Source organism: Lepus europaeus, chromosome 18 (genome assembly GCF_033115175.1).
Source record: "Lepus europaeus isolate LE1 chromosome 18, mLepTim1.pri, whole genome shotgun sequence".
In the NCBI taxonomy this organism is placed as follows: domain Eukaryota; kingdom Metazoa; phylum Chordata; class Mammalia; order Lagomorpha; family Leporidae; genus Lepus; species Lepus europaeus.
The window spans coordinates 13,757,010-13,782,612 of NC_084844.1; the positions used below are offsets into that span (position 1 = coordinate 13,757,010).

General features: G+C 43.7%; 1 protein-coding gene across 2 annotated transcripts; it reads left to right on the forward strand.

Moving 5' to 3' along the window:
- The first annotated feature begins 610 nt into the window (after nucleotides 1-610).
- Nucleotides 611-24,361, forward strand: NOL11 (nucleolar protein 11). 2 transcript variants are annotated; one of them, XM_062175705.1, is made up of 18 exons: nucleotides 611-814; nucleotides 1,955-2,068; nucleotides 2,184-2,240; nucleotides 4,398-4,546; nucleotides 5,462-5,519; nucleotides 6,981-7,131; nucleotides 8,149-8,337; nucleotides 11,822-11,898; nucleotides 14,101-14,224; nucleotides 14,669-14,757; nucleotides 15,214-15,288; nucleotides 16,361-16,545; nucleotides 16,702-16,827; nucleotides 16,977-17,207; nucleotides 18,211-18,289; nucleotides 18,775-18,867; nucleotides 23,724-23,831; nucleotides 23,991-24,361. In XM_062175705.1, the coding sequence occupies exons 1-18, from the start codon at nucleotides 674-676 to the stop codon at nucleotides 24,105-24,107; spliced, it is 2,163 nt and encodes a 720-aa protein (XP_062031689.1). In that variant the 5' UTR covers nucleotides 611-673; the 3' UTR covers nucleotides 24,108-24,361. The 2 variants fall into 2 exon arrangements, with proteins under 2 accessions (XP_062031689.1, XP_062031688.1); XM_062175704.1 differs by having other exon boundaries at nucleotides 612-814; nucleotides 6,978-7,131.
- The last annotated feature ends 1,242 nt before the right edge of the window (nucleotides 24,362-25,603 follow it).

Here is a 25,603-nt window from a genome sequence, read left to right on the forward strand (position 1 = left end):
TTTCGACATTATTGATGGAAAAGGCCAAGCTCATCTTAGAAACATAAGTTTCTCGCGGACACGAAGTCTTGCCCAGAATTGCTCAGGGGACCTTTCCTCTCAGCTGCCCCATCAAACTAGCCTGAAGCTCCTGTCAGCTGAGGAGAGTTCCCCGCCGGCTGACGGACAGCCCGGAGTCTGAGGCGGCAGTGGCACCTCATTTAGGAGCAGCAGGTTCACAAGTTCATCTAAAGAAATAAATATTTTTTCCCCTTGCCACATTGTTCCACGAGGCCGGAGTACGAATTCCTAGAGAGTTCACAAAGATTTTTTTAAAAATCTAGTTTGTTTATATTCTGCCACTTGCTAAATCCACGCTTCCGCCTCTAAACGCCGTCCAGCTCACTCTGTACGGAATATGCAAACCCCTCCCCTCACCCGCCCGCGCCCCTCCCGGAGCACATCCGGGACTCGGGGAAGGCGTGGCCTTGGGAGGTGCCGTCCAACGCAACTTCGGGCCCCGCCCACCAGGCGGCGTTCGCCTCTCCTCCACGCGCCCCTTCAGCCCAGCAGAGGTCGCAGGCTGAGCGAGCTGGGTTCTCGTTTGGCGAATGCCCGGCCCACCTCAGTTCTCGCGAGAGAAGGCGCGAGGGCTGCCGGGAAAGATACGCTGCCAGCCAGAGATTTGCTCAAAATGGCAACCCTGGAAGGGGAAATCACGTTGTCTACAGTGGTCCTGGGTGCCGGGCCTGACGGCCTCCTGGGCGTGGAGCCGACCGACAAAGCCGACCAGTTTCTCGTGACGGACAGCGGCAGGACCGTCGTCCACTATAAGGTGAGGGCGACAGGAGCGGCGCGCCCGGGCTGCGCCTCGCCCCCTCACGCGGAGCCGGCGGCTTCAGGAGGGGATCGCGGAGCGCGCTTAGCGGAGGGCCGGCTTGGCCTGGGCCAGATGCCGGATGAGGTCTAGAGCCTTGCTTGTTTCCCTGGAGAGAGACAGAATTCAGAGTTTCAGGAGGCAGGGCCCCTCGGGGCACGTGGGGACCCGTGCTCCGGCTCGGACCTCCCGGGGCTGGCTCGCTGAGGCCCCGGACGGACGACAGCGGCAGGGTGGGAACGGTGCTTTAGCGCTGTGTCCCTGTTCCTCGTCCCCGGCCCTTGTGGGGCGTGGGGGTGGCGGGCAGTCGGGGTTCTTGGTGCCGAGCGTGTTGGCCACTCTGGTCACTCTGGGTCCTGCAGCTGCGTCCCGGGAAGTCCGCGCGCCCCGCCCCTCTTCAGCCGCGACACGTTTTCCGACCTTGGTTTTGGTGGTCGTGGGGAAGAGCGAGTGTGTGTGTCCGGGCCGTGGATGCGGTGTACTTGTCAGGACAAAGTTAGCGGTGCTGTTTGGGCTCCTGGCCCCCGGATCTGCAGGAAGACGGGAGCAGACGGGAGCTGGAATGGACGAGACCCCAGCCGTCCCATCTTGGTGTCCCGAGCTTCTGTGTAGAGGCACGGTGGAATCGGTTTTTAGAATGCGCTGTGTTTATTGACCAAGTGCTAATTGTGCTACTTAACGTTTCATGTTAGGAACGTAAGCTAGACCTGTGTTTTCATTTCCCTACTTTTTATGTGGTAAAAATACACGTAACAAGATTAACCTTTTAAAGTGTGGCGTTAAGTGCATTCACATAGTGCTACCGTCACCACCAGCCGTCTCCATCGCTCTTCATCTTGCAAGACTGTTCAGCTGTACCCGTTGAACACCTGCCTAATCCTATCAGCCCCTAACAACCACTGTTCTCTCCGCTTCTAATCATTTGGCTGCTTTAGGTACTAAGTACAAGCGAAATCTGCAGTGTCTGTGTGTGACTACTTTTTTTTTAATTTGGGAAGTTTTAGCAGATGCTATTTTAATGGTTTTTTTGTTGTTTAAGTGTGATTACAATGTCTGATACTGACTTCTTGAATATTCTGCTTATGTCAATTTTACCAGGTTTCTGATCAGAAACCACTGGGGAGCTGGTCAGTGAAGCAAGGTCAAGTTATAACATGTCCAGCTGTGTGCAGCTTTCAAACTGGAGAGTATATTGTTGTCCATGATAATAAGGTGAGTTTGAAAACATATCACATATATAACACAAATCTAATATTGGCTTATTAACTGTGCTTATTACATGTAAATGGAGAATGGGATACTTTCTGACTTGTATGCTTTGATTTAGGTTTTGAGAATATGGAATAATGAAGATGTAAACCTGGATAAAGTATTTAAAGCTACTGTAAGTCTTTGGATTTTCCAACATTTGTATTTAGCTGATTGGTGAAATGGAATTGTTCATAATATAGTACGTGTTATTTTTCTTAATGTTTGTGGGAAAGTGAACAACTTCCTTAGCTTTTCATTCTAGTTTAATATATCTTAGTAATATGTCTCAACTCAAGAAATAATATGTTAGAAAATATAGACCTTATCACCCCATGAGTTTGAGGACTCAAATGATTAATGAAGATTAATTTATGCTTATTCCTATGAGTTTGAGTTTTTTAGGTGTATCTATTGTGAGAATAAGTAAACTTCCCATGCCATTTGTTAGAAGAAATAATTCATGGAAATTAATTTATGCTTATTCCCCTGAGTTTATTTTTTAGCTGTGTCCTTTGTGAAAGTAAATGAACTTCCTTTGCCCTTTCTTAGAGGAGATAGAATATATCTTAAAAGTTTTGTGAGATTTATTTCTTTGAAAGGCAGAGTGACAGAGAGAGGGAGATATTTTCCGTCCACTGGTTCACTCCCCAATACCCACAACAGCTGGGGCTGTGCCAAGCCAAAGCCAGAAGTCCAACTGGCCCTCCCATGTGGGTGGCAGGGACCCAAATATTTGGAACATCAGCTGCTGCCTTCCCAGGATGCATTAACAGAAAACTAGATCTGAATTAGAGTAGCCAGGACTCTTAACTGGTACCCCAAAATGAGATGCAGGCATTCCCAAGTGGCAGCTAAAGCCACTCCACCACAACACTTGCTCCAGTGTAGTGTACATTTTAAGAGTGACATATAATATTAGAAAAAGAACCATGACTAGCTATGTGTTTACTACTAATGACCTAAAGTGTGTTAATTAACTTTTTCTTAATTTATAAAGTGAGGCTTAAACTAAGTTAATCTCAAAAGTTTCTTGTACTTCTAAATGTCTAAGTATAATTGGCACGTCTTAGAAGTGACTGACGGCCGGTGCCGTGGCTCAGTAGGCTAATCCTCCGCCTTGCGGCGCTGGCACACCGGGTTCTAGTCCCGGTTGGGGCGCCGGATTCTGTCCCGGTTGCTCCTCTTCCAGGCCAGCTCTCTGCTGTGGCCCGGGAGTGCAGTGGAGGATGGCCCAAGTCCTTGGGCCCTACACCCGCATGGGAGACCAGGAGAAGCACCTGGCTCCTGGCTTTGGATCAGCATGGTGCGCTGGCCACAGCGGCCATTGGGGGTTGAACCAATGGCATAGGAAGACCTTTCTCTCTGTCTCTCTCTCTCACTGTCCACTCTGCCTGTCAAAAAAAAAAAAAAAAAAAAAAAAAAGAAGAAGAAGAAGTGACTGACAACAGGTCCGTCTCAGATAATGGTCCAACTGCGCTGCCCCGATTCTAGTCCTTTGGTTTACCTTGCAGTAGCAAATCCTGAATTTTACTCACAGAGGTTTGTTTTTCCCCTGTATGAAGTATCAACTTCTTTTCGTGCACCTGTCAGCTGGAGTTAGAATTGTGGCATCACTCTAATACCAGAAGTGCATTCATGGCTTTATTTGTACTTTTCCCCACCTCGTTTTAGGAGACCCAGATTCTAGCCTAACATCAGTGTTCACAATAAACAAACCAAAAATGAATAAAAATGGTTAGCTATGAAAGAGATCAGAGGGTGAGATCAATGGATAAGATCAGAAGTTAGGGTCAGGTGCCGTGGTGCAACAGGTTAAGCCACAACTTGAGAAATTCGTATCCCAAATAAACTGCCAGTTCAGGTCCTGATTCCCATCTAGCTAACTGCTAATGGGCCTGGGAACACAGCAGACAGTGGCCCAAAGTGCTTAGGCCCCTGTTACCTTTGTGGGAGACCAGAATAAGAGTTTTGGACTCCTGACTTTGTGATCATTTGGGGAGGGAACCAGTGGATGGATGATCTTCCCCCTCTCCCTCTCTCTCTCTGTTAATTCTGATTTATGAATACATAAATCTTTAAAAAAAAAAAAAAAAGAAATCAGAGGTTAGACTTCTGAGTGTATTTGATTTTTAGTGTTGATTTGAATTTGGAAACATGCATAGCTATAAAACAAAATTAAATCAAAATAAAAAGAATCAGTGTCTTAAAAATAATCAGCCTTTAATAAAAGTCCTCCCATTAGGTGTGAATTGTTTAGAGTAAAAATTTAAATATTCTTCTGTTCTTCCAGTTATCAGCTGAGGTGTATAGGATACACTCAATACAAGGCACAGAACCCATAGTGCTGTTCAAGGAAGGTGCAGTTCGTGGTTTAGAGGCCTTGCTCGCAGAGCCCCAGCAGAAAATTGAAGCTGTAATCTCTGATGAAGAAGTAATTAAGTAAGTTCCAGTGGTTGTACATGAATTTTATTAAAATTGCAAATGTATTGTTAATTGTTTACTAATTCTTCGCCATGTTCAAAAGTATTTTGATGAAACACATAAGAGAAGTAGCCTAACTGAAAACCATTTCTAAGACATTGGCCAAAGGAACATCCTCTAGAGTGACTGATACTTGAAGAAACCGTAAAGACCCGAGTCTTCCTGTTTCTGTCACACCGCCCTGACTGCCCAGCGTGCAGCCTTCTGCCCAGGATGGTGGAGCTTGTTGTTAGTGAGATCACGGCCATGCTTTCTCAGATTCTGCAGTAAGCCTGGAAAAATGACTCAGCCAAGTGACAGAAGGATTTTTTTGATTTTCACTTCTCTTGGGTGTATTATGCTATCACGTTTCCTAAAGTCAGAGTGAATTTAGTAAGGGAACAATGTGCACAGTGACCAGTTCTATCTTAGGCTGACCTGATGAATGTCTGTAAGGTGTGAGCAGGGAAATCTTTGGGTTCTGATTGCCACTTGACTGCAGGCTGCCTGTGCATCCTTGGTTAGGAACCCTTAAACCTCCCAGTGCCTCACTGGGAAAACATAGGTGAGGTCCTAGTGTTTTCTTCAGAATGTTACTTAGAAAAGTAACTCAGAAAAAAAGGACGTGGAGGAGTAGTGTGAGTTTGGAAGACGCTGGATACTGTCAAGACCACCACCATCCTGCAGTCCGGAAGTAACAATCCCATTCACGTTGTCTGGGAGGTTCAGTTCAGGCTTCTGCGTTTAATCCAGAGATGCAGTGAATCTTGTAACACTGGATTAGATATTCTCTGATGTCTCTCTGGCTCCAAAAATTAATAAAAGGTATTTTAAATCTTAACTGATACTGTTTCTCTCAGCTGTGAATTTTCATTTTGTAATTTTTCCTTTTAGGTGGACAAAGTTTTTCATGGTATCTAAGCACCCTGTTTTGATTTTTATTACTGAAAAAGTAAGTGGTGTCTTCAAGTCTTAGCCCATTTTTGTGAAATTTCAGTCATTATTAGTTTTAAACAAGAATGAGACCTGTATGTTTGTTTGTTTATGGGAAGGCAGAATTATTACAGAGAGGGAGAAGGAGAGGCAGATTTTCCATCCACTGGGTCACTCCCCAAATGGCCGCAAGAGCCACGGCTGGACCAGACCTAAGCCAGGAGCTAGGAGCTTCATTCAGGTCTCCCATCTGGATGCAGAGGCCAAGGACTTGGGCCATCTTGTACAGCTTTCCCTAATGCATTAGCAGGGAAGTGGAACTGAAGTGGAGCAGCCAGAACTTGAATCCCTGGACACCTACATTGCAGGTGATGGCTTAGCTCATTAGGCCACAATGCTGTCCCCAGTTTTCCTTTTTTTTTTTTTTTTTTTTTTGACAGGCAGAGTAGACAGGGAGAAAGAGACAAAGGTCTTCCTTCCGTTGGTTCACCCCACAATGGCCACTACGGCCGGCACACTGCGCAGATCCGAAGCCAGGCATGCGGGTGCAAGGCCCAAGCACTTGGGCCATCTTCCACTGCCTTCCCGGGCCACAGCAGAGAGCTGGACTGGAAGAAGAGCAACTGGGACAGGACCAGCGCCCCAACTGGGACTAGAACCCAGACTGCCGGCGCCGCAGGGCGGGGATCAGCCTAGTGAACTGCGGTGCCAGCCTCCCAGTTTTTCATCATTACAAAATTATATTAGTTATTATTTCCATACCTCTATTAAACAACTATATGTTTTTTTAAAGATTTATTGATTTATTTGAAAGGCAGAGAGTTACAGAGAGACAGAGGCAGAGAGAGAATCCTCCATCCACTGGTTCAGTCCCCAGAAGTCTGCAATAGCCAGAACTGGGGCTCCCACATGGGTACAGGGGCTCAAGGACTTGGACCATCCTCCACTTCCCTCCCAGGCCATAGCAGAGCAGGATTGGAAATGGAGCAGCCGAACCCCTAACCGGTCCCCATATGGGATGCTGGCACCACAGGCAGCAGCTTTACCTGCCACACCACAGCATTGGCCTCTAAAAAACTATTTTTATAAACATTTTAGATTAAAATGAATAGAAGTTTTGGGTTTGTGGGTGTTTTTTGTTTGTTTGTTTTAAATATTTGTATTGTATATTAGAAAGGCAGAGTTACAGAGAGAGAGATAGCTCTTTTCTCCATTTCAGAATGGCTGCAAAGGGCTGGGCCAGGCCAGAGCCAGGAGCCGGGAATTCCATCCAGTTCTCTCACATGTGTGGCCGTGGCTCAACCACTGTATTCCCAGGCACATTAGGAAGTAGCTGAATCCAAAGCAAAGCAAATACTTGCATTATAGGCCAAGAACTCATTGAATTAATTAGAATGGGACAACAACTTCTGGTTTTAACATACTTTAAGTATAGCTGCTTGAAATGGAAATTTTTATAAAATAACTTCTTTTGCAGCAGCAGCAGCATGGGAATTACTTTGCTTATGTACAAACGTTTAACTCATGTACCTTAAGCAAATATACACTCTTACTTGGAGAAGAAGAAAAAACTGTTATAAAGAATTTTACTGCATCTGTGGATCGGAAATTCATCTCTTTGATGTCATTAAGTAAGTTTTCTTTAAGCTTTTGAAGATTATAAATAGAGGGATATTGTAGGATTGTGTGTGTGTGTGTGTGTGTGTATATTTGGTGTTTCCTTCCTGTTGATTAAACAAACACCAAGTTGATGGCCCACTTGGTAGGAAGATGTAATGTTAAGAAAGTGAAGGCAGCACAGGGCCACAACTGACACCCTGTAAGAGGGAACCTCTGGATCTGGTACCATCTGCTCATGGGGTTTGAGTGGTGGTGGCAGTGGGGTGTTTGTGTACACTCTGGGATGCAGAGGAGAGAGGGAAGCATAGGCGTGGAGACCAGGCATAGGAGGAGCAGCGAGGAGAGACTGGCCTCACTTCTAAGCTTCCTGCAGGAAGGGACCCCTGGATATTGGTTGCGAATGAAACATGAATTGGAAAAAATATCCTGTGGACTGCAGTGTCTTCCTCTATCAGTTCACCATAGTAGGAAGTAGGGAACTCCATCCAGGTCTCCTGTGTGGCTGGCAGGAGCCAGAGCACTTGGGACATCCTCCCTGCCTTCCCAGGCACATTAGCAGGGAGCTGGATTGGAAGTGGAACAGCGGGCTTCTGCCACATGTTCCATCAGTGTGCATTTAGCCAATTGGTCACCCACCTCTACCAATTTATTTCCCTGAATGAATATGGTCTGGCTGTAAAAAAAAAAAAAAAGGAAGTGGAGCAGCAGCCAGGACTTGAACCTGTACTCATGGGATGCCCGCATCATGGACAACAGCTTAACCCAATGAACCACAATGCAAGTCTTGAAGCCTGGAGGGATAGATCCTTTTAGTAACTAGAATTGTCTATTCATAAAAGACTCCTAAGTATTTTAAGTTACTGAAGGTATTTACAGTTTTTATTTCCTGTCTTTTAAAATTTTTTTTACATTTATTGTTATGGTTGGATCCTTTATCAAATTATTAAAGACATATAAACAACCAAAGACATTGAGCTGTAGAAGTGTCCTTTGTCCAATCATGTATGACAAATACTTGTTCCCAACAGGCTCTGATGGATGTATATATGAAAGCTTGATACCAGTATATCCGAGTGATGGAGAGAAAAATCAGAAGGTAGTTAGGTCATTGTTGCTCAAGACTACTGTGTCTGGCAGTGCTCAGAAAAGCATTGCCCTCACCATTCTGGATCAGAATCATGTGGCAGTCCTGGGACCTCCACTGCCAGCTTCTAAAGGTAACAAATCCAGTCAACTAGGATGTTTTGCATTTTTCCTTTGGAGTGTACCTTTTACTTTTCCCCTTCTGTTTCATTTCTTTGCTACTGCTCTAGTTCATTCCCTTCATCACCGTTCTTAAATTATTTTGTAACTTACTAATGCTTTTTGAATACTTTTAATGCTTTCTAATACTTTTTGCATTGATGAATTCTCAAAGACTTCAATCACTCCCTTGCTCATGACTATAAAGGCATAAAGAAATAGAAATGGTAGATGTCTGTGCCAGCTTACAATGTTGGTAAGCTCTCCACTAGAGAATGAATTCTTGGCACTATCTCACAGCATGGAAATCTACTAGACTTGGACAGCTTGGAATGTATGAACTAACAGGATGCTTTTGGTCTGTGTGACTTCACAGCAGGATTCTCATCAGCCCATCTTAGCCACCAACTTCCCTCCACTGCTGACTTTTATTCTATCATGAAGGACACAGTAATTTTTTGGAAGACTGGGAACTCCCAGCCTACACTCTAAAACCCAGACTATTTAGTTTTCAGGTTCTTCCAGTCCAGGCTCCATCCTCCTTTTCTAAACCCTTTCTCCCATTTTCTGAGCAAGAACTTTCTTTTTTTTCTTTCTTTTTTTTTTTTTTTTGGACAGGCAGAGTTAGAGAGAGACAGAGAGAAAGAAAGGTCTTCCTTTTCCGTTGGTTCACTCCTCAACGGCTGCTGCGGCCCGTGCACTGCGCTCATCCGAAGCCAGGAGCCAGGTGTTTCTTCCTCATCTCCCATGCGGGTGCAGGGCCCAAGGACCTGGGCCATCCTCCCCTCCTTCCCGGGCCACAGCAGAGAGCTGGCCTGGAAGAGGAGCAACCGGGACAGAACCAGCACCCCAACCGGGACTAGAACCCGGACTGCGGCGCCACAGGCAGAGGATTAGCCTAGTGAGCCAGCCAAGATCTTTCTGCTTAGTTCAGACCAGACTTCATGTTCACTGTAAACATGATATGGCCATCCTCACCTGTGTACTTTGTTCTTAGGTTTCTCCTACCTGTTTTTTTGTTTTGTTTTGCTTTCCTAAGATTTATTTTAAAGGCAGAGTTAGAGAGAGGGCAAGAGATCTTCCATCTGCTGGTTCAATCCCCAAATGGCTGCAACGGGTGGGGCTGGGCATGTGGGTAGCAGGGTCCTAATCTCTTGGGCCGTCTTTGGCTGCCTTGCCAGGCGCTTTAGCAGGAAGCTGGATAAGGAGTGGAGCAATCAGGACATGAGCCAGCACCCAACTGGGATGCTGGAATTGCAAACTGGGTTTTAACCCACTATACCCCATCACTGGCCCCTCTCCTACCTGTAAGATAGGAGCTACTAGTTATAGCATATGTAATACACAGAGAAACAGCTGTGCTGAGAGACAGTTTTATCATCATGTTTACAAATCAGGAAACTAAAGTGGGAAATGAGTAAGTTGTGGAACCAGGATTCAACCCAAGCAGGTTAACTGTATTGTGTCATGTACCCTGCCACTCTTAGTCCTGGTTCTTAACTACTTTACCATGCTTTGTTGCTCTCTTAGCATCGGTCCTCCCTCTTCCTTATTCCTGCTCTGCTTTCCTCTATTACAACCCAGTAATCATTGTTAGAATTTCCTATGGAAGGACATTTAGTCTAGCAGTTAAGATACCTGCATCCCATATTGAAGTACCTGGGTTTAATTCCCTAGAGGCAGCAGGTGATTGCTCAAGTAATTGGATTCCTACCACCTAGTCTAGGTTCCTCCTACCTATGTTCCTTCTATTTCCATTTCATTGAACAGATGTCCTATAATGTATTTAATTTAAAGAATATTTTTTAATTAGAGACCTCCTATCCACTCATTCACTCCCCTAATACCTAGGAGCTGAGAAGTCAGTCCAGGTCTCCCACGTGAGTGTCAGGAAACCATTTGAGCCATCACTGCTGGCTACCAGTGTCTGTATTGGTTGGGAGCTGAGTTGGGACACAAACCCAAGCACTCCAATAGGGGATAGCAGGCATCCCAAGCAACTTCTATATGTTAAAAGAGATTTTCCTCCTGGTTCACTCCTCTAATGGCTACAATAGCTAAGGCTGGGCCAGCTGAAGCCTAGAACCAGGAACTTCATCCAGATCTCCCACATGTGACAATACCTCAAACACTTGAGCCCTCCAAATGAGCACTCGATTCTGATACGTAATGCAGATGTCCCAATGGCTACTGAACCCACCATGCCCCAGTTGGTTTGTTTGTTTTTTGTCTTAAAGCTGTTTTTTATTCTTTTGAATTCTTTAATGGTTTTTCAACTAGGAAAAGACTTCCTATGAGAATTTTTTAAAAAAGTCAAAAGTCCAATTTCCATGACTGTTTAGCTTCTGCTTCTGTCAGTTCTAACTATGCAGATTATTGGATGAAGTGTTCTTCAAACCTTCCAAACACCTATCCCTAAGATGTATTTAATCATTTTTCTACCTGGACATTAACCTATCCATTCTTTTTTTAGTTATATGAAGTCATATGACATTAACTGTTTTTTAGTGAATAGTTCAGTGGCATCTAATATACTTTAAAAACATGTTCATTATCACAGAAGGAAATCTTATACCTATTAATTAAGCAGTTACTCTGTTCTCTCCCCTGGCACCTGCCAACCACTAATCTGCATTCAACTTTTATGTATTTACCTAATTTGAGTATTTCTTTTTTTTTTTTTTTACAGGCATAGTATACAATAGCTATTTTTTTTAATATTTATATATTTATTTGTAAGAGTTTCACAGAAAGAGGAGAGGCAGAGAGAGAGAGAGAGAGAGGTCTTCCATCCAATGGTTCACTCCCCAGTTGGCCACAACTGCCAGAGCTATGCCAATCCAAAGCCAGGAGCCAGAAGCTTCTTTCAGGTCTCCCATGCAGGTGTAGGGGCCCAAGGACTTGGGCATCTTCTACTGCTTTCCCAGGCCATAACAGAGAGCAGAATCAGAAGTGGAGCAGCCGGGACTCAAACCAGTGCCCATATGGGATACTGGCACTGCAGGCGGCAGCTTTACCTGCTACACTACAGTGCCAGCCCCACAATAGCTTTTGTGTTTAACTTCTTTGACTTAGCATGGTTTTCAGGTTCATTCATGTTGTTGCATGTATCAGTATCTCCTTTTTATGGCAGAATCATATTCCATCTTATGTTTGTACTATCCATTTGTTTATGCATGCACCGATGAGCATTTCACCTGTTTCTACCTTTTGGTTATGATGAATAATGCTGTAAATGTGTACATACATTTGTTTCAGTACCAGTTTTTAATGCTTTGGATATACACCTGGGTATATATGCTGAGTCATATGGCAATATTTTTTTAACTTAAGAAGTGACTTACTCATTTTTACATTTAATAAAGCAATACTTGTGTATTTAGCTATGACTCCTCATCTCTCCTGAAAATATCATGTCTATACTTAACTGTTTCTGAATTTCTGTGTCTTATTTTACAGAATGTCTCTCCATATGGAACATAAAGTTTCAAACCCTGCAGACTTCAAAAGAGTTACCACAAGGAACCAGTGGTCAAGTAAGTTTTTTCACTTGAGGACTTATTCAGATTTACTTATTTGTACCTAATAAATAAGTAGATAGAGATTTCTTTAGGCAGATATTTTGGCAGTGTTCTATCACTTTTAAAAGACTAAAGTATAACTAGTTTTAAATCAAGGAAAGAGGATAATTAGCTAGTTAGTAAAACAACCTGTGTTTTTGGCTGTTCTTTGGTTTGATATTTTCACTTTAACTGTTAGGTTATGTATGGAATTAGAATTTAAGCTGACCAGACTGTAAACTTGCTGGATCAAGTTCTTGTCTGTCTTATATTCTTGTATTTGCAATCTTTAGTGCTCAATAAGTATGGATTATTTGGTGAATGAAGATTCATATACAAATATAATATAAATGAAGGCAACAGGATATTACTGATCATTTTAAATAGAAAATAAAGAGACTAGGTTTCTGAGTTACAGTTTTTTCTAATTCATCTTTAAACAACTGACTGTAACATACTGAACCATTCTTAGTTCCACCACTCAGAAACTTTGTGTTTCCATCCTCTTTTAACCCTTTTGTTTAATTCAGACTTAGGCCCGAATTAAAGCCTCAGTGAACTCTAAGATGGTTAATAACACTTGTCTTATTTTTACAGTCTTAGGACTGGAGTCTTAAGATAAAAACATCATAACATTCTGCCGTTTTCATTTAATATATAATAGTTTACCCATGTTCCAGTAGCCTTCGTAATTATGTTAAGAGATATGGAGATGGACCTTGTGTCACAGTGGGTTAAAGCTGCCACTCATAGAGTGGCTGGGATCACGTCCCACTTCTGCTTATCCAGCTTTCTGCTCATGTGCCTGGGAGGCAGCAGATGGTGGCTCAACTGGAGTTTGACTCCCTGGCTGCAGCTTGTTTCAGCCCTGGTTGTTGCAGGCATAAAGAGATGTAGGGCTGGCATTGTGGCCTAGTAGGCTAATCTTCCGCCTGCAGCACTGGCATCCCAAATGGGTACTAGTTTCTGTCTCGGCTGCTCCTCTTCTGATCCAACTCTGCATTGGCCTGGGAAAGCAGTAGAGCAAGGCCCAAGTGCTTGGGCCTCTGCACCCACATGGGAAACCTGGAAGAAGCTCCTGGCTCCTAGATTTCGATCGGCCCAGCTCCAGCCCTTGAGGCCATTCGGGGAGTGAACCAAGGGATGGAAGACCTTTCTGTCTCTCCCTCTGTCTGTAACTCTCTCAAATAAGTAAATAAATCTTTTTAAAAAGAGTGAGAAAGAAATTGATAGTGACAGTATTGATTTTAAGCAATTCGGTTACTTATTTTTAAATTCTTATTTATTTAATTACTTGAAAGGCTGAGAAAAAGAGATCTCTCAATGGCTGGCTTACTCCCCAAGTGCCCACAAACAGTCAGAGCTGCGCCAGACTGAAGTTAGGAACCAAGAACTCAAGCCAGATCTCCCATGTGAATAGCAGAGATCCAAGTACTTGCACCATCACCTGCAGCTCCTCAGGTTGCACAAAGGCAGGGTGCTGGACTTGGGAGCAGACCCGGGACTCAAACGCTGATGTAGGATGTGGATGACCCAAGTGGCATCTTAAGAGCTAAACCAAATGTCCACCGCAATTCAGTTATTTTAAATGTACATGTTACTTGGGTTTTCTGAGTCAAAAGTATCGTCTAAATTATTCTTCATTTGGACTTAAGCAAAAAATAACCAGTATGTAATTCTACTCCAATTTGAACATGTGAGATTCTTTTGGAAAGTTGCTTGTGCTTGTCCTTTTTTTAAAAATACCAAGATAGCTCATATAGTAAGTTGTTGTAATAGCCTTTCTTGAATAATATTTTAAAAGAGAAAAAATTGGCCGGTGCCACGGCTCACTAGGCTAATCCTCCACCTGCAGCACTGGCGCTCCAGGTTCTAGTCCCAGTTGGGGTGCCAGTTCTGTCCCGGTTGCTCCTCTTCCAGGCCAGCTCTCTGCTGTGGCCCGGGAAGTCAGTGGAGGATGGCCCAAGTGCTTGGGCCCTGCACCCGCATGGGAGACCAGGAGGAAGCACCTGGCTCCTGGCTTTGGATCGGCGCAGTGCGCCGGCCATAGCGGCCATTTGGGGGGCGAACCAACTGAAGGAAGACCTTTCTCTCTGTCTCTTTCTCTCACTGTCTAACTCTGCCTGTCAAAAAGAGAAGAGAAAAAAATGCTTATGTTTTTGGTAACTTCTTTTGTAGCTCTGGTATTATGGGGAAAGTCTATTTGTGCTCCATGGAAAATATCTAACTGTGATTCCATACAAGTGTGAAGCGTCATCATTAGCAGGTGCTCTTGGAAAACTCAAGCATAGTCAAGATCCAGGTAGAAACTTACTTATGTTTACTAATATAAGCCATTTTACTAGCTCCAGATTTCATATGTGAATTCTCATAGCCTCCTTTTTTACAAGCATGTTCTTAATGTTGACATTTACCACTGTGCATTGATCCAGGTAGCTGCCTTGGGAACAGCCCTCACTGCAGAGAGCTACACTGTGTTATAAATGCCATGTTCTTCTGGTGTTAGAGGCACTGGAAGAAGACCCAAGGCAAGAGCAATACATCTGCCCTCCCTTGTTCACCCTGGCCTCGGGTATTGGCTTAATGTTCTAGATGCAAAGCCTTTTGCTAACATTTATTAATCAGAGGTTATCAGAATTCCTGTCTGGAATGATACATAAGTGGTGGTTTTTGTTATTCAATTGGGTAAATGCTAATAGGTCAAAATATTATAGAATTTGTCTTTTGTGTGTGTGTGTCTTCTTAGGTACTCATACCATACCCCATTTTGTAAACTGGGAAACATCTCAAGGCTGTGAACCTGGATCCCAGAACTCAGAACAGTCAAAGAGAATTGTAAGTTCAGTTATATAAAGAGAAATGTTAGTGCAAATGTTGAAAAACAGACTAAATTATTACAATGATTCATATCTGTACAACTCTTAAATCTCTGATCCTAATGACAAGGCACTTTGAAATTGAATCCAGTAACCTCACAACCTTTATCCAAAAATAATATATGTAGTCTAGTAGTTTTTATGGGTGCATATGTAGTATTAAAAAGTGTGAAAACAAACCGATTTGCAATTAGCCATAATACAGGAAGTTTTATTTTGTGATTAAAGAACAACAGCTTTAAATTTGTTCTAGATATCTAATTTCAAAGTTAAAGTAAACCCACTTTTCTCTAACAAAATTTGTTTTTGAAAGCTTATAATTAGAGCAAAAGTATACTAATCTCTTGGGAGTGTTCTGCATGTATGTTGGATCTTTTCTGATGTTTGAGATCTTAATAGATTTACTTAATTCCAGTTAAGGAGAAGAAAAACTGAAGTGAGTTTACAGCCAGAGGTCCCAGCATCCACACAACTTTTGTTAAACATAAAGGTAAATAACAAGTATTTGAAATATGAAAAATCAACTCAAGTGGTGAAAAAAATCTCATCTATTTCATCCTGCCTTATTAGGATCATATTTATTGCTAGAGCTAAGATTTGTATCTGAAGGTTGTCAGAGTTGTGCTAATACTTTTGGGGGTTTTTATTCTTTTTTTTTTTTCTTTTTAAGATTTATTTATGGCTGGCGCTGTGGCTTAACAGGCTAATCCTCCACCTTGCGGCGCCGGCATACCGGGTTCTAGTCCCAGTTGGGGTGCTGGATTCTATCCCGGTTGCCCCTTTTCCAGGCCAGCTCTCTGCTATGGCCCGGGAAGGCAGTGGAGGATGGCCCAAGTGCTTGGGCCCTGCACCCGCATGGGAGACCAGGAGAAGCACCTGGCTCCTGGCTTCGGATCAGCATGAAACGCCGGCTGCAGCGGCCATTGGAGGGTGAACCAACGGCAAAGGAAGACCTTTCTCTCTGTCTGTCTCTCTCACTATCCACTCTGCCTGTCAAAAAAAAAAAAAAGATTTATTTATTTGAAAAATAGGGTGACAAAGAGCTCTTCCATCCCTGGTTCACTTCCCAGTGACTGCAACAGTTAGGAGTGGGCCAGGCTGAAACCAGGAGGCAGGAACTCCATCCAGGTCTCCCACATGGATGGCAGGAACTCAGGCATGTGAGCCATCGCTCGCTGCTTGCCAGGACCATTAGCAGGGAGCTGGATTGCAAGCAGTGTAGCCAGAACTGAAACCAGTATGAGATGCAGGTGTCCCGAATGGTGGCTGAGCCTGCTGCGCCACACTGCCACCCCTCGCTGATTCCTGCTACCATCTGGTGAGAGTGATGTGCTGATGTTGGCCTTGTCAGTGTCTCACTCAGCTTTACATGGAATGTGTTTGAACCATTGAGGGTTCTTTCCCCTTTGCAGATTTTACACAGCAGATTTTAGGATCAGTTTGCTTGACAGGGACATATGAGAACTGTTAGTGATTTGAGAAAAGTTTGTGGTAGGAAATTTTTAAGTTCACAGTGACATTTATTAATGTACCAGGCTGAATTCTTTAATTTTTCTTTCTAGAAAGATTCAGAAAAACACATTGAAGTAGAACTTCGTAAATTTTTGGCACTTAAGCACACACCTGACTTCCACACTGTTGTTGGGGACATAGTGGCAGGACTCCTGGGAAGATGTAAAGAAGAGCCATCGTTTTATCCCCGTAACTGTCTGATGCAACTTATCCAGACACACATGCTTTCCTACAGGTAGGTAGGTGTTCATATACACCACGTTTCTTAATCCAGTTTTTCACACTTCTAGTTTTCATACTCTGAAAAAGCTTATAAATTATAAGAGATTATATATACGATTTTTGTTAATAGCCTGATAATTTTTTTTTTTTTTTTTTTTTTTGGTCTTAGTTTGTGCCCTGGCTTACTGGAGATTGCCTTAGAAAAGACAGATGTGCAGATGTTACAGCTCTGTCTACAGCAGTTCCCCGACATTCCTGAATCAGTCACCTGTACTTGCTTAAAAATTTTCTTGAGGTAACTTTTAATCCAATGTTCTTTTTCCTTCACTACATTTTTAAGTACATTTTTATTTGGTTTCTTAAACTTTGAGTAGAAAATAAAATTTTTTCCAGAAGTTCGGCTATTGCTAAGAACTAATCTTTTGGTTTGACTTAACATCATAGCATTGATGATGACAGTCTTCGGGAAATAGATATCAACATGGAGTCAGTTTCTGACTGTAATGATTCTGTACAAGACGAGAATGTGGAAGAGCAGACCGGAATTCTTCAAAATGGCTTCAGTCCTGAGGAAGACAACTGCAATAGCTGTGATCCAGAGTTAAACCAAAAACCCCAGGATGCAACACGGGCGACCACGTCGTGCCCCGTCGTGCCACAGAGGGCAGCTCTGCTGTATCCTTTGAAGCAGTTTTCCTTGTAATGTCTCTTCCTAGGGCATACACCTGCTGGGATTGGACTATGTTCAATGCTACATGCAGCCAGCTTACTCGAACCTGTTTTCTTAATTAAGTAGCTATATTAGGAGCAGGTGTTGACCCTACCAGTTAAGGTGCTAGTTGGAAAACTTGCATCCCATATCAGAGTAACCTGGGTTTGATACTTGCCTCTGGCTTCTGATTTCAGCTTGCTACTAATGGAAGGGAGGCAATGGTGATGGCTCACATGATTGAGTTCCTGTCAGCCAGAGTCCTGGGTTGTATGTAAGGCTTGCAGCTTGGGGCCGTTGCAGTCACTTGGGAAATGAACTGGTGGCTGGGAGCTTTCTGCCTCTCGTGTGTGTGTGTGTGTGTGTGTGTATTTATAAAGAGAGAATGGGCCAGTGGGCTGGTACAACAGATTGGACAGCCACCATCAGTGTTATCTGGCTTCCCACTAATGAGATATAATAGTGAACTACTCCAAAAGGTCTCTAATGATTAGGAGAGTATTTAGTATAATATCAAGAGGGGCAGGCATTGTGGCACAGCAAGCTAAGCTGCCACCTGCATTGCTGGCATCCCATGTTCGATTGCTGGTTCAAGTCTCAGCTCCCTGCTAATGCACGTGGGAAAGCAGTGGGTTAAAACTTTGACCCCTGCCACCTATGTGGGAGACCTGGAGGGAGCTCCAGGCTTACGACTTGATTCTGAACCAGCCCAAGCCATTGCAGCGATTTGGGGTGTGAACCAGTCGACAGAAGCACGCACTTGCTCCCACACTCTCTTTACCTCCCTTCCTTCCTTCTATCCCTCCCTCTCTTCCCTCTTTGTCTCCCTTTCTCTCTTCCTCTCTCACTTACCTACACTCTCATGTACATAAGTAAATCATGTTTTTAAATTTAGGAAGAGAAAAAGAATTACAGTAGAAATAGCCTTGATTTATTGAAATAAGATTTTTTTCCTTCACTCCTAAGTAGAAATGCAATTCTTCATTCAGCGTATAGTGAAATATTTCTTCTGCCTTACTTGAAAGACATCCCAGCACAACATGTCACTGTAAGTATTCTTATAAGGCCTATAGCGTTACACTGTTGCTTTTAAGTTTTGCAGCTTAATTCTAATGAGCTATTAGGGCACTCAGAAGATTATCAAACTCTTTCATGTAGATAAGAAATTGCCCAGCCCTTGTGAAAAATTATACCAAGAAAACTAGAGTGATTTTTGGGTGATAGACCTTTGGTCTTCTCCTTGTACCAAGCTTGAAGACCAAGTTGAGAGTTGTTAAATAGATACTAAAAAGGATTGTCTCTTTTCCACCTGTTATTTACAAATACTGTGCTCATCACCTGTTCCTCACATACCAGATGACCTCCTCATTGAAGACAGGGATTTCATTTTATTCATTTTTTGTATTCCCAGATATCTGGCATATATTGTGTAGTTAAATTGAATAGTCTTTTAGAATCCTTCCCTGCCTCTGTTAGAGGAAAAGAAAAATTTTCCTATCAGAGTGTTAAGTTGTCCCTTTTTTTTCCACCCAGCTGTTTCTCCAGTATTTGTATTTTCTTTATCTGAAGTGTAGCAAAAATGCTACAATGACGCTTCCTGGAATACACCCTCCAACTCTAAGCCAGGTGAGATCTTTTTTTTTTTTTTTCTTTGATTTGATTTGATTTGATTTGGTGCTTGTGAAAAATCTGTTAAAATAAACAAGCTAGTTGGCTTGTGGTACAGTAGGTTAAGACACCACTGAAGACATCAGTGTCCCATATCACTACTCTGTTTTTGAGTCACAGCTGTTCTGCCTCTTTATTTGTTTTTTTTCCCAAAGATTGAGTTGTTATTTTGTTTGAAAGAGCTACAGAGAGAAAAAGACAGAGAGGTCTTGCATCTGCTGGTTCATTCCCTGAATGGCCACAACCACAGGCCGAAGCCAAGAATTTCATCCGGGTTTCCCACATGGGTACAGGGGCCCAAGCAGTTGGGCCATCTTCAACTGCTTTTCGCAGGCCATTAACAGGATGCTGGACCGGAAGTGGAGCAGCTGAGACTTGAACCAGTGCCCATATGGGATTCTGGTGTTGGAGACAGCAGCTTAACCTGCTGCACCACAGCACCCTGTTCTGCTTCTGATCCAGCTCCCTGCTGATGTGCCTGGGAAGGCAGTGGTAGATGGTTCAAGTACTTAGGCCTCTGCTATGACTGTGACGGCTGTTTGGGGAATGAACCAGCAGATGGAAGAAATCTCTCTCTCTCTTCCTCTCTTTGTCTTTCAAAAAAATAAATAGACCTTTAAAAAAGAAAGAAGCAGCAGCTTGTATGCAGTGTCAGCACTTGGAGTTGAATGAATGATTTCTCTGTCTCCTAGTCGATATGAGTCTACTTCATCATGTACACTGGAGGTGGAGACAGGGAGTCCATCGATTTGGTATATAGACTTAGAATGGTTAATTCTGTGCTGCAGAATTTAAATTGATCTTACATTTGTGACTCATCGTTATAACCCTTTCCAGGAGTTTCCTTAGCTGTGTTGGAGAAGACAGGAAAGCCTGATAATAGTTGTTCCTTTTATTTTAGATTTATTTATTTGAGAAGTAGAGTTACAGAGAGAGGGAGAAACAGAGAGAAAGCTCTTCTGTCCTCTGGCTCACTCCCCAAATGGTCACCAGAGCTGGGCCAATCTGAAGCCAGGAGCCAGGAGCCAGGAGCTAGGAGCTTTATCCTGGTCTCCCACACTGGTGCAGGGGCCCAAGGACTTGGGCCATTTTCTACTGCTTTCCCGGGCCATAGCAGAGAGCTGGATTGGAAGTGGAACAACTGGGACTTGAACCGGAGCCCATATAGGATGCCAGCACTGTAGACCCTACTGTGCCACAGCACTGGCCCCCATTAGTTGCTCCCTTTAATAATCTCTTAAAGAGTTAGCATTTGAGGCAGCAGTTAACACGCAACTTGGAATGTCTACATTCTGTATACCTGCTTCAAGTCATGGCTCTGTTCCTGGGTCCAGCTTGCCAGCCCACACCAATACAGATAATGCCTCAAGTAATTGGGTCCCTACCATCCATGCAGGAGACCTGGTGAATTTTAGGCTGCTGACTTCAGCCTGGCCCATTCCCTACTGTTGTAGGCATTTGAGGAGTAAGCTAATGAATGGAAGATCTCTGTCTCTGTGCCTTTAAACTATAATTAATAAAGGGCTGACATTGTGGCGTAGCAGGTTGAGCCTCCACCTGCACTGCTGGCATCCCATATGGGTGCCAGTTCAAGTCCTGGCTGCTCCACTTTGATCTAGCTCCCTGCTTGTGTGCCTGGGAAAGCAGCTGAAGATGATCCAAGTGCTTGGGCCCCTACGCCCTGTGGAAGACCTGGAAGAATCTGGCTTTGGCCTGGCCCAGTCTCAGCCATTGAGGCCATTTGGAGAGTGAGCCAATGGATGTAAGATCTCTGTCTCCTCTCTGTGTTACTCTGCCGTTCACGTAAATAAATCTTTTTAAAAAAAACTATAACAAATAAACTTGAGTGAAAAAAATCTCTATATAAATATAAAGAATAGAGGCTGGCTATGCTGCCTTCCTAGGCCCATTAAGCGGGCAGCTGGATTGGAAGCACTTCAGTATGGAAGCTAGAGTTGCAAGTTCGTCTTAATGTGCTGGGCCACAATGCCAGTCCCTCTTTGTTTTTCATTTGTGGGTTTGTTTGTTTGTTTTTTTCTTCCTCCTCCCCCCTACCCCCTGTTTGTGGTTTTTTTAAGATTTTTTTATTTTGAAAGTCAGAGAGTTACAGAGAGAAAAATAGAGTCTTCCATCCACTGGTTCACTCCCTAAAAGGCCTCAATGGCCAGAGCTGGGCCAGACTGAAGCTAGGACCCAAGAGCTTCATCTGGGTCTCAGATGTGGGTGCAGGGACCTAAAGACATTCCCAGCCATCATTAGGGAACTGGATCAGAAGTGGAGCAGCCAGGATATGAAGGCACCCACATGGAATGCCAGCACCACAGGCTGCAACCCTACCAGCTACTCCACATTTCCAGACCCTCTGTTTTTTTTGTTTGTTTTTGTTTTTTAGCATGTCCTGTCTTTTGACTTATAAATAGGTTTTTTATATTAAGGAAATTAGCCTTTTTCTGTAATTTGTTGCTTCTCTTTAGTATAATTTTGACATAGATAAGCTTTTTAATTTTTATATTATTAAAATTTATTAGGATTTTCCTTTATGGCTTTTTCTGACTTCTGTGCTTAAGCCCCTTCTAACTTTTAAAAATAATCATCTTGTTTTCCCATAGTACAGTCATGGTTTCATTTTCTACGTTTAACTTTAGTTTTATAGGGATTGGTTTCCTCACCACAGATTAACCAGTAATGCTTTACATGATATCATATTTCCACATTAAATGCACAATTTGAAGATACATAACAACATAAGTTACTTTTTTAAAAAATATTTATTTGAAAAGAGAGGTAGAGAGATCTTCTCTCCATTGGTTCACTCCCCAGGTGGCCACAAAAGCCAGGGCTGGATCAGGCTGGAGCCAGGAGCTTCTTCCAGGTCTCTCATGTGAACAGCAAAGGCCCAAGCACTTGGGCTTTCCTCTGCTGCTTTTTCCAGGCCATTAGCAAGGAACTGGACAGGGAGTGGAACAGTCAGGACTCAAGCTGGTGTCCACAGGGGATGCAGACATCATAGGTAGAAGCTTTATAAGCTACACCACAGCTCCAGCCCCCATAAATTGTTTTTATAAACGTGTGGTAATCATTTTAGTTTGTGACTGCTTATTTCTTTTTTTTTTTTTTTTTTTTTTTTTTGACAGGCAGAGTGGATAGTGAGAGAGAGAGACAGAGAGAAAGGTCTTCCTTTTTGCCGTTGGTTCACCCTCCAATGGCCACTGCGGCCGGCTCATCGTGCTGATCCGAAGCCAAGAGCCAGGTGGTCTCCCATGGGCTGCAGGGCCCAAGGACTTGGGCCATCCTCCACTGCCTTCCCGGGCCACAGCAGAGAGCTGGCCTGGAAGAGGGACAACCAGGATAGAATCCAGCGCCCAAACTGGGACTAGAACCCAGTGTGCCTGCGCCGCAAGGCGGAGGATTGGCCTGTTAAGCTACGGCGCCAGCGTGACTGCTTATTTATAATACACAATAACCTATATCAGAATAGAAGATGAAGAAGTTCTTTTTCTTTGTAACTGCAAATAATTATCAAAATAAAATTTTGGAGGGGCTGGTGTTGGGGCGCAGTAGGTTAATCCTCCACCTGCTGCGCCGGCATCCCATATGGGTGCCAGTTCTAGTCTCGGCTGCTGTTCTTCCAATCCAGCTCTCTGCTATGGCTTGGGAATCAGTAGAAGATGGCTCAAATTGGGGCCGGCGCTGTGGCGTAGCCATTAAAGCTGCTTCCTGCGGGGCCGGCATCCCATATGGGCACTGGTTCAAGTCCCGGCTGCTCCACTTCCAATCCAGCTCTCTCCTATAGCCTGGGAAAGCAGTAGAAGATGGCCCAAGTCCTTGGGCCCCTGCACCCGTATGAGAGACCTGGAAAAAGCTCCTGGCTCCTGGCTTCGGATTAGTGCGGTTCTGGCCGTTGCAGCCAATTGGGGAGTGAACCAGCGGATGGGAGACCTTTCTCTCTCCCTTTCTGCCTCTCCTCTCTCTGTGTAACTCCAACTTTCAAATAAAGTAATCTTTAAAAAATAAAATAAAGATGGCTCAAATGCTTGGGCCCCTGCAGCTGCATGGGAGACCTGGAAGAAGCTCCTGGCTCCTGGCTTCAGATCAATGCAGCTCTGGCCGTTCCGGCCATCTAGGGAGTGAACTGGTGGATGGAAGACCTCTCCCTCCCCCCCCCCCCCCCTCTCTGCCTCAGCCTCTGTAACTCTGCCTTTCAAATAAAATAAATAAGTCCTTTTTTAAAAAATTCACCATCTTAGGCCGGCGCCATGGCTCAACAGGCTAATCCTCCGCCTTGCGGCGCCGGCACACCGGGTTCTAGTGCTGGTCGGGGCGCTGGATTCTATCCCAGTTGCCCCTCTTCCAGGCCAGCTCTCTGCTATGGCCCGGGAGTGCAGTGGAGGATGGCTCAAGTGCTTGGGCCCTGCACCCGCATGGGAGAGACCAGGAGAAGCACCTGGCTCCTGCCTTCAGATCAGCGCAGTGCGCCAGCCGCGGCAGCCATTGGAGGGTGAACCAACAGCAAAGGAAGACCTTTCTCTCTGTCTCTCTCTGCCTGTCAAAATAAAAAAAAAAAAAAATCACCATCTTTCCTGTTGCTGATTAATCATATGAAAAAAATCCAGTTATGCTTGTAAACTAAATACAAAAGCAGAAAAAATCCTTTTCATATTTCTTAGAAATTCTTCCATCTCTAAATTAAAATGTTCAGACTTGTGAAGACTTATTTTTCTTGTAACTATTTGATATAATTAGGTACACTGATGCATGGATTCACCTAAAATTGCATATAGAATCTTCACTTTGCTGTTCCTATTCCTCTTCAGATTATGGACTGGATATGCCTGCTACTAGATGCTAACTTCACTGTTGTGGTAATGATGCCAGAAGCAAAGAGGCTACTGATGAATCTGTACAAGTTTGTAAAATCCCAGGTTTGTGATTATTTGATATATAATGATTCTGTTCGTTCCCAGGTAGATCCTAAATTACAACTAGCTCTAAATTTTTTTTCTTTGAAAAGTTGATGTTATAAAGAATTTATTTATATGTAAAAATGATTGCAAAATTTACTCAGAAACTTTTTTCTTTAGATCTCTGTTTATTCCGAGCTTAACAAGATAGAAGTAAGTTTCCGGGAGCTACAGAAATTAAATCAGGAAAAGCATAATAGAGGACTGTATTCAATCGAAGTACTGGAACTCTTCTGATACACCAGCTTTCCTTCATGTGACTTCGTAGTCATCTGAACAAAGTGCTGTTTGGTTTGTGAGCATCTCACAGCATCGCGAATCCCTGGACCGTCACTTCCTGATGCTCCTAGGTAGGACTGCAGGCTTCAATGAACCTGTTCTAGATTGTGGACATTACGGGCTTGAACTTCTGAGTATTTTTTAAATATGTGACTGAACTGCTTTTAGGTAAACTTATTTCCGTATTGATAAAAGTTTAATTTTTTATCATGTATTTTGAATAGTTTCTGTTTTACTTATAAAAACCACTACTAAGCAGTGATTCTCCAAGAATGCGGAGATCAGGAGCGTGAGCCGGGCAGAAAGGTCCTAATGGTGGCGTGCACTGCCTCCTGCCATGGCACCTGCCCTGCCTACTTCCACTCACCTCGCATACTCAGGGGCTGAAGAATACCGCCTCCTGGGCCAGGCATTGTGGGGCAGTGGGACAAGCCACATCTTGACATGCCTACATCCCATATCAGAAAGCTGATTGGAGTCCTAGCTCCTTTGCTCCAATCCAGCTCCCAACTTCCTGCTATTATACCTGGGAAGGCAGCAGATAGTGGCCCAGGTCCTTGGGTCCCTGCCACCCGTGTAAGATACCCAGATGGAGTCTGATAGAGTATGTAGACATCCCAGGTGGTGATGTAAGTCAATGTACCAAATACTCTTCCCAGGAATCAGCTTTCTTAACTGGCCTCTACTATGTACAGATTTTTTTTTTTTTTTTAAGATTTATTTATTTATTTATTTGAAAGGCAGAGGCAAGGAGAGAAAGAGAGAAGTCCTCCATCTAATGGGTCACTCCCCAAACAGCTGGAGTCAGGCTGATCTGAAGCTAGAACTTCCTCTGGGTCTTGCACGTGGGTGCAGGGGCCCAAGGACTTGGGCCATCTTCACTGCTTTCCCAGGCCACAGCAGAGAGCTGGAGCAGAAGAGGAGAGGTTGGTCTCAAACTGGCACCCATATTTTACCCACTCTGCCACAGTGCCGGCCCCTACATACCGATTTTATGGTCACTTAAGTTTCCAGTCTCTTTGCCTGTATTTTATTTTCTCTATTATTTATTTATTTTATTGATCTTCCTTGCGTCCGTAGTTTTCCTTTATGTAAAATGGTGGAGAATGCCACAGAGAACATTTTTAGATTATGAGTTCGTTGGCTGTTTTTGACCAAAGAGAGAGTTTAATGAATCTTTGACTGTAAAGGTACTCTTTCTCATTGTATCAAAGCTGCAGATATGGGCACAGCATCCATTTGTATGGGTTGCAACAGGGTCTTCCTGATAGAGCTTAGTATGCATGGGCACCAGAGAGAAGCTGAGAGGTTTGCTCTAAGTTGCCTGTTACATGTAGGCAGTGATGTTTGAACTCAAAACATCAATTAGGACAGTAGGACTTGGCTTAAGGGTCTAGGGCCAGGGATTATGGTTTGGGAAAGAGGCAAAGGGTGAAGCACAAGGAACTGTTAGG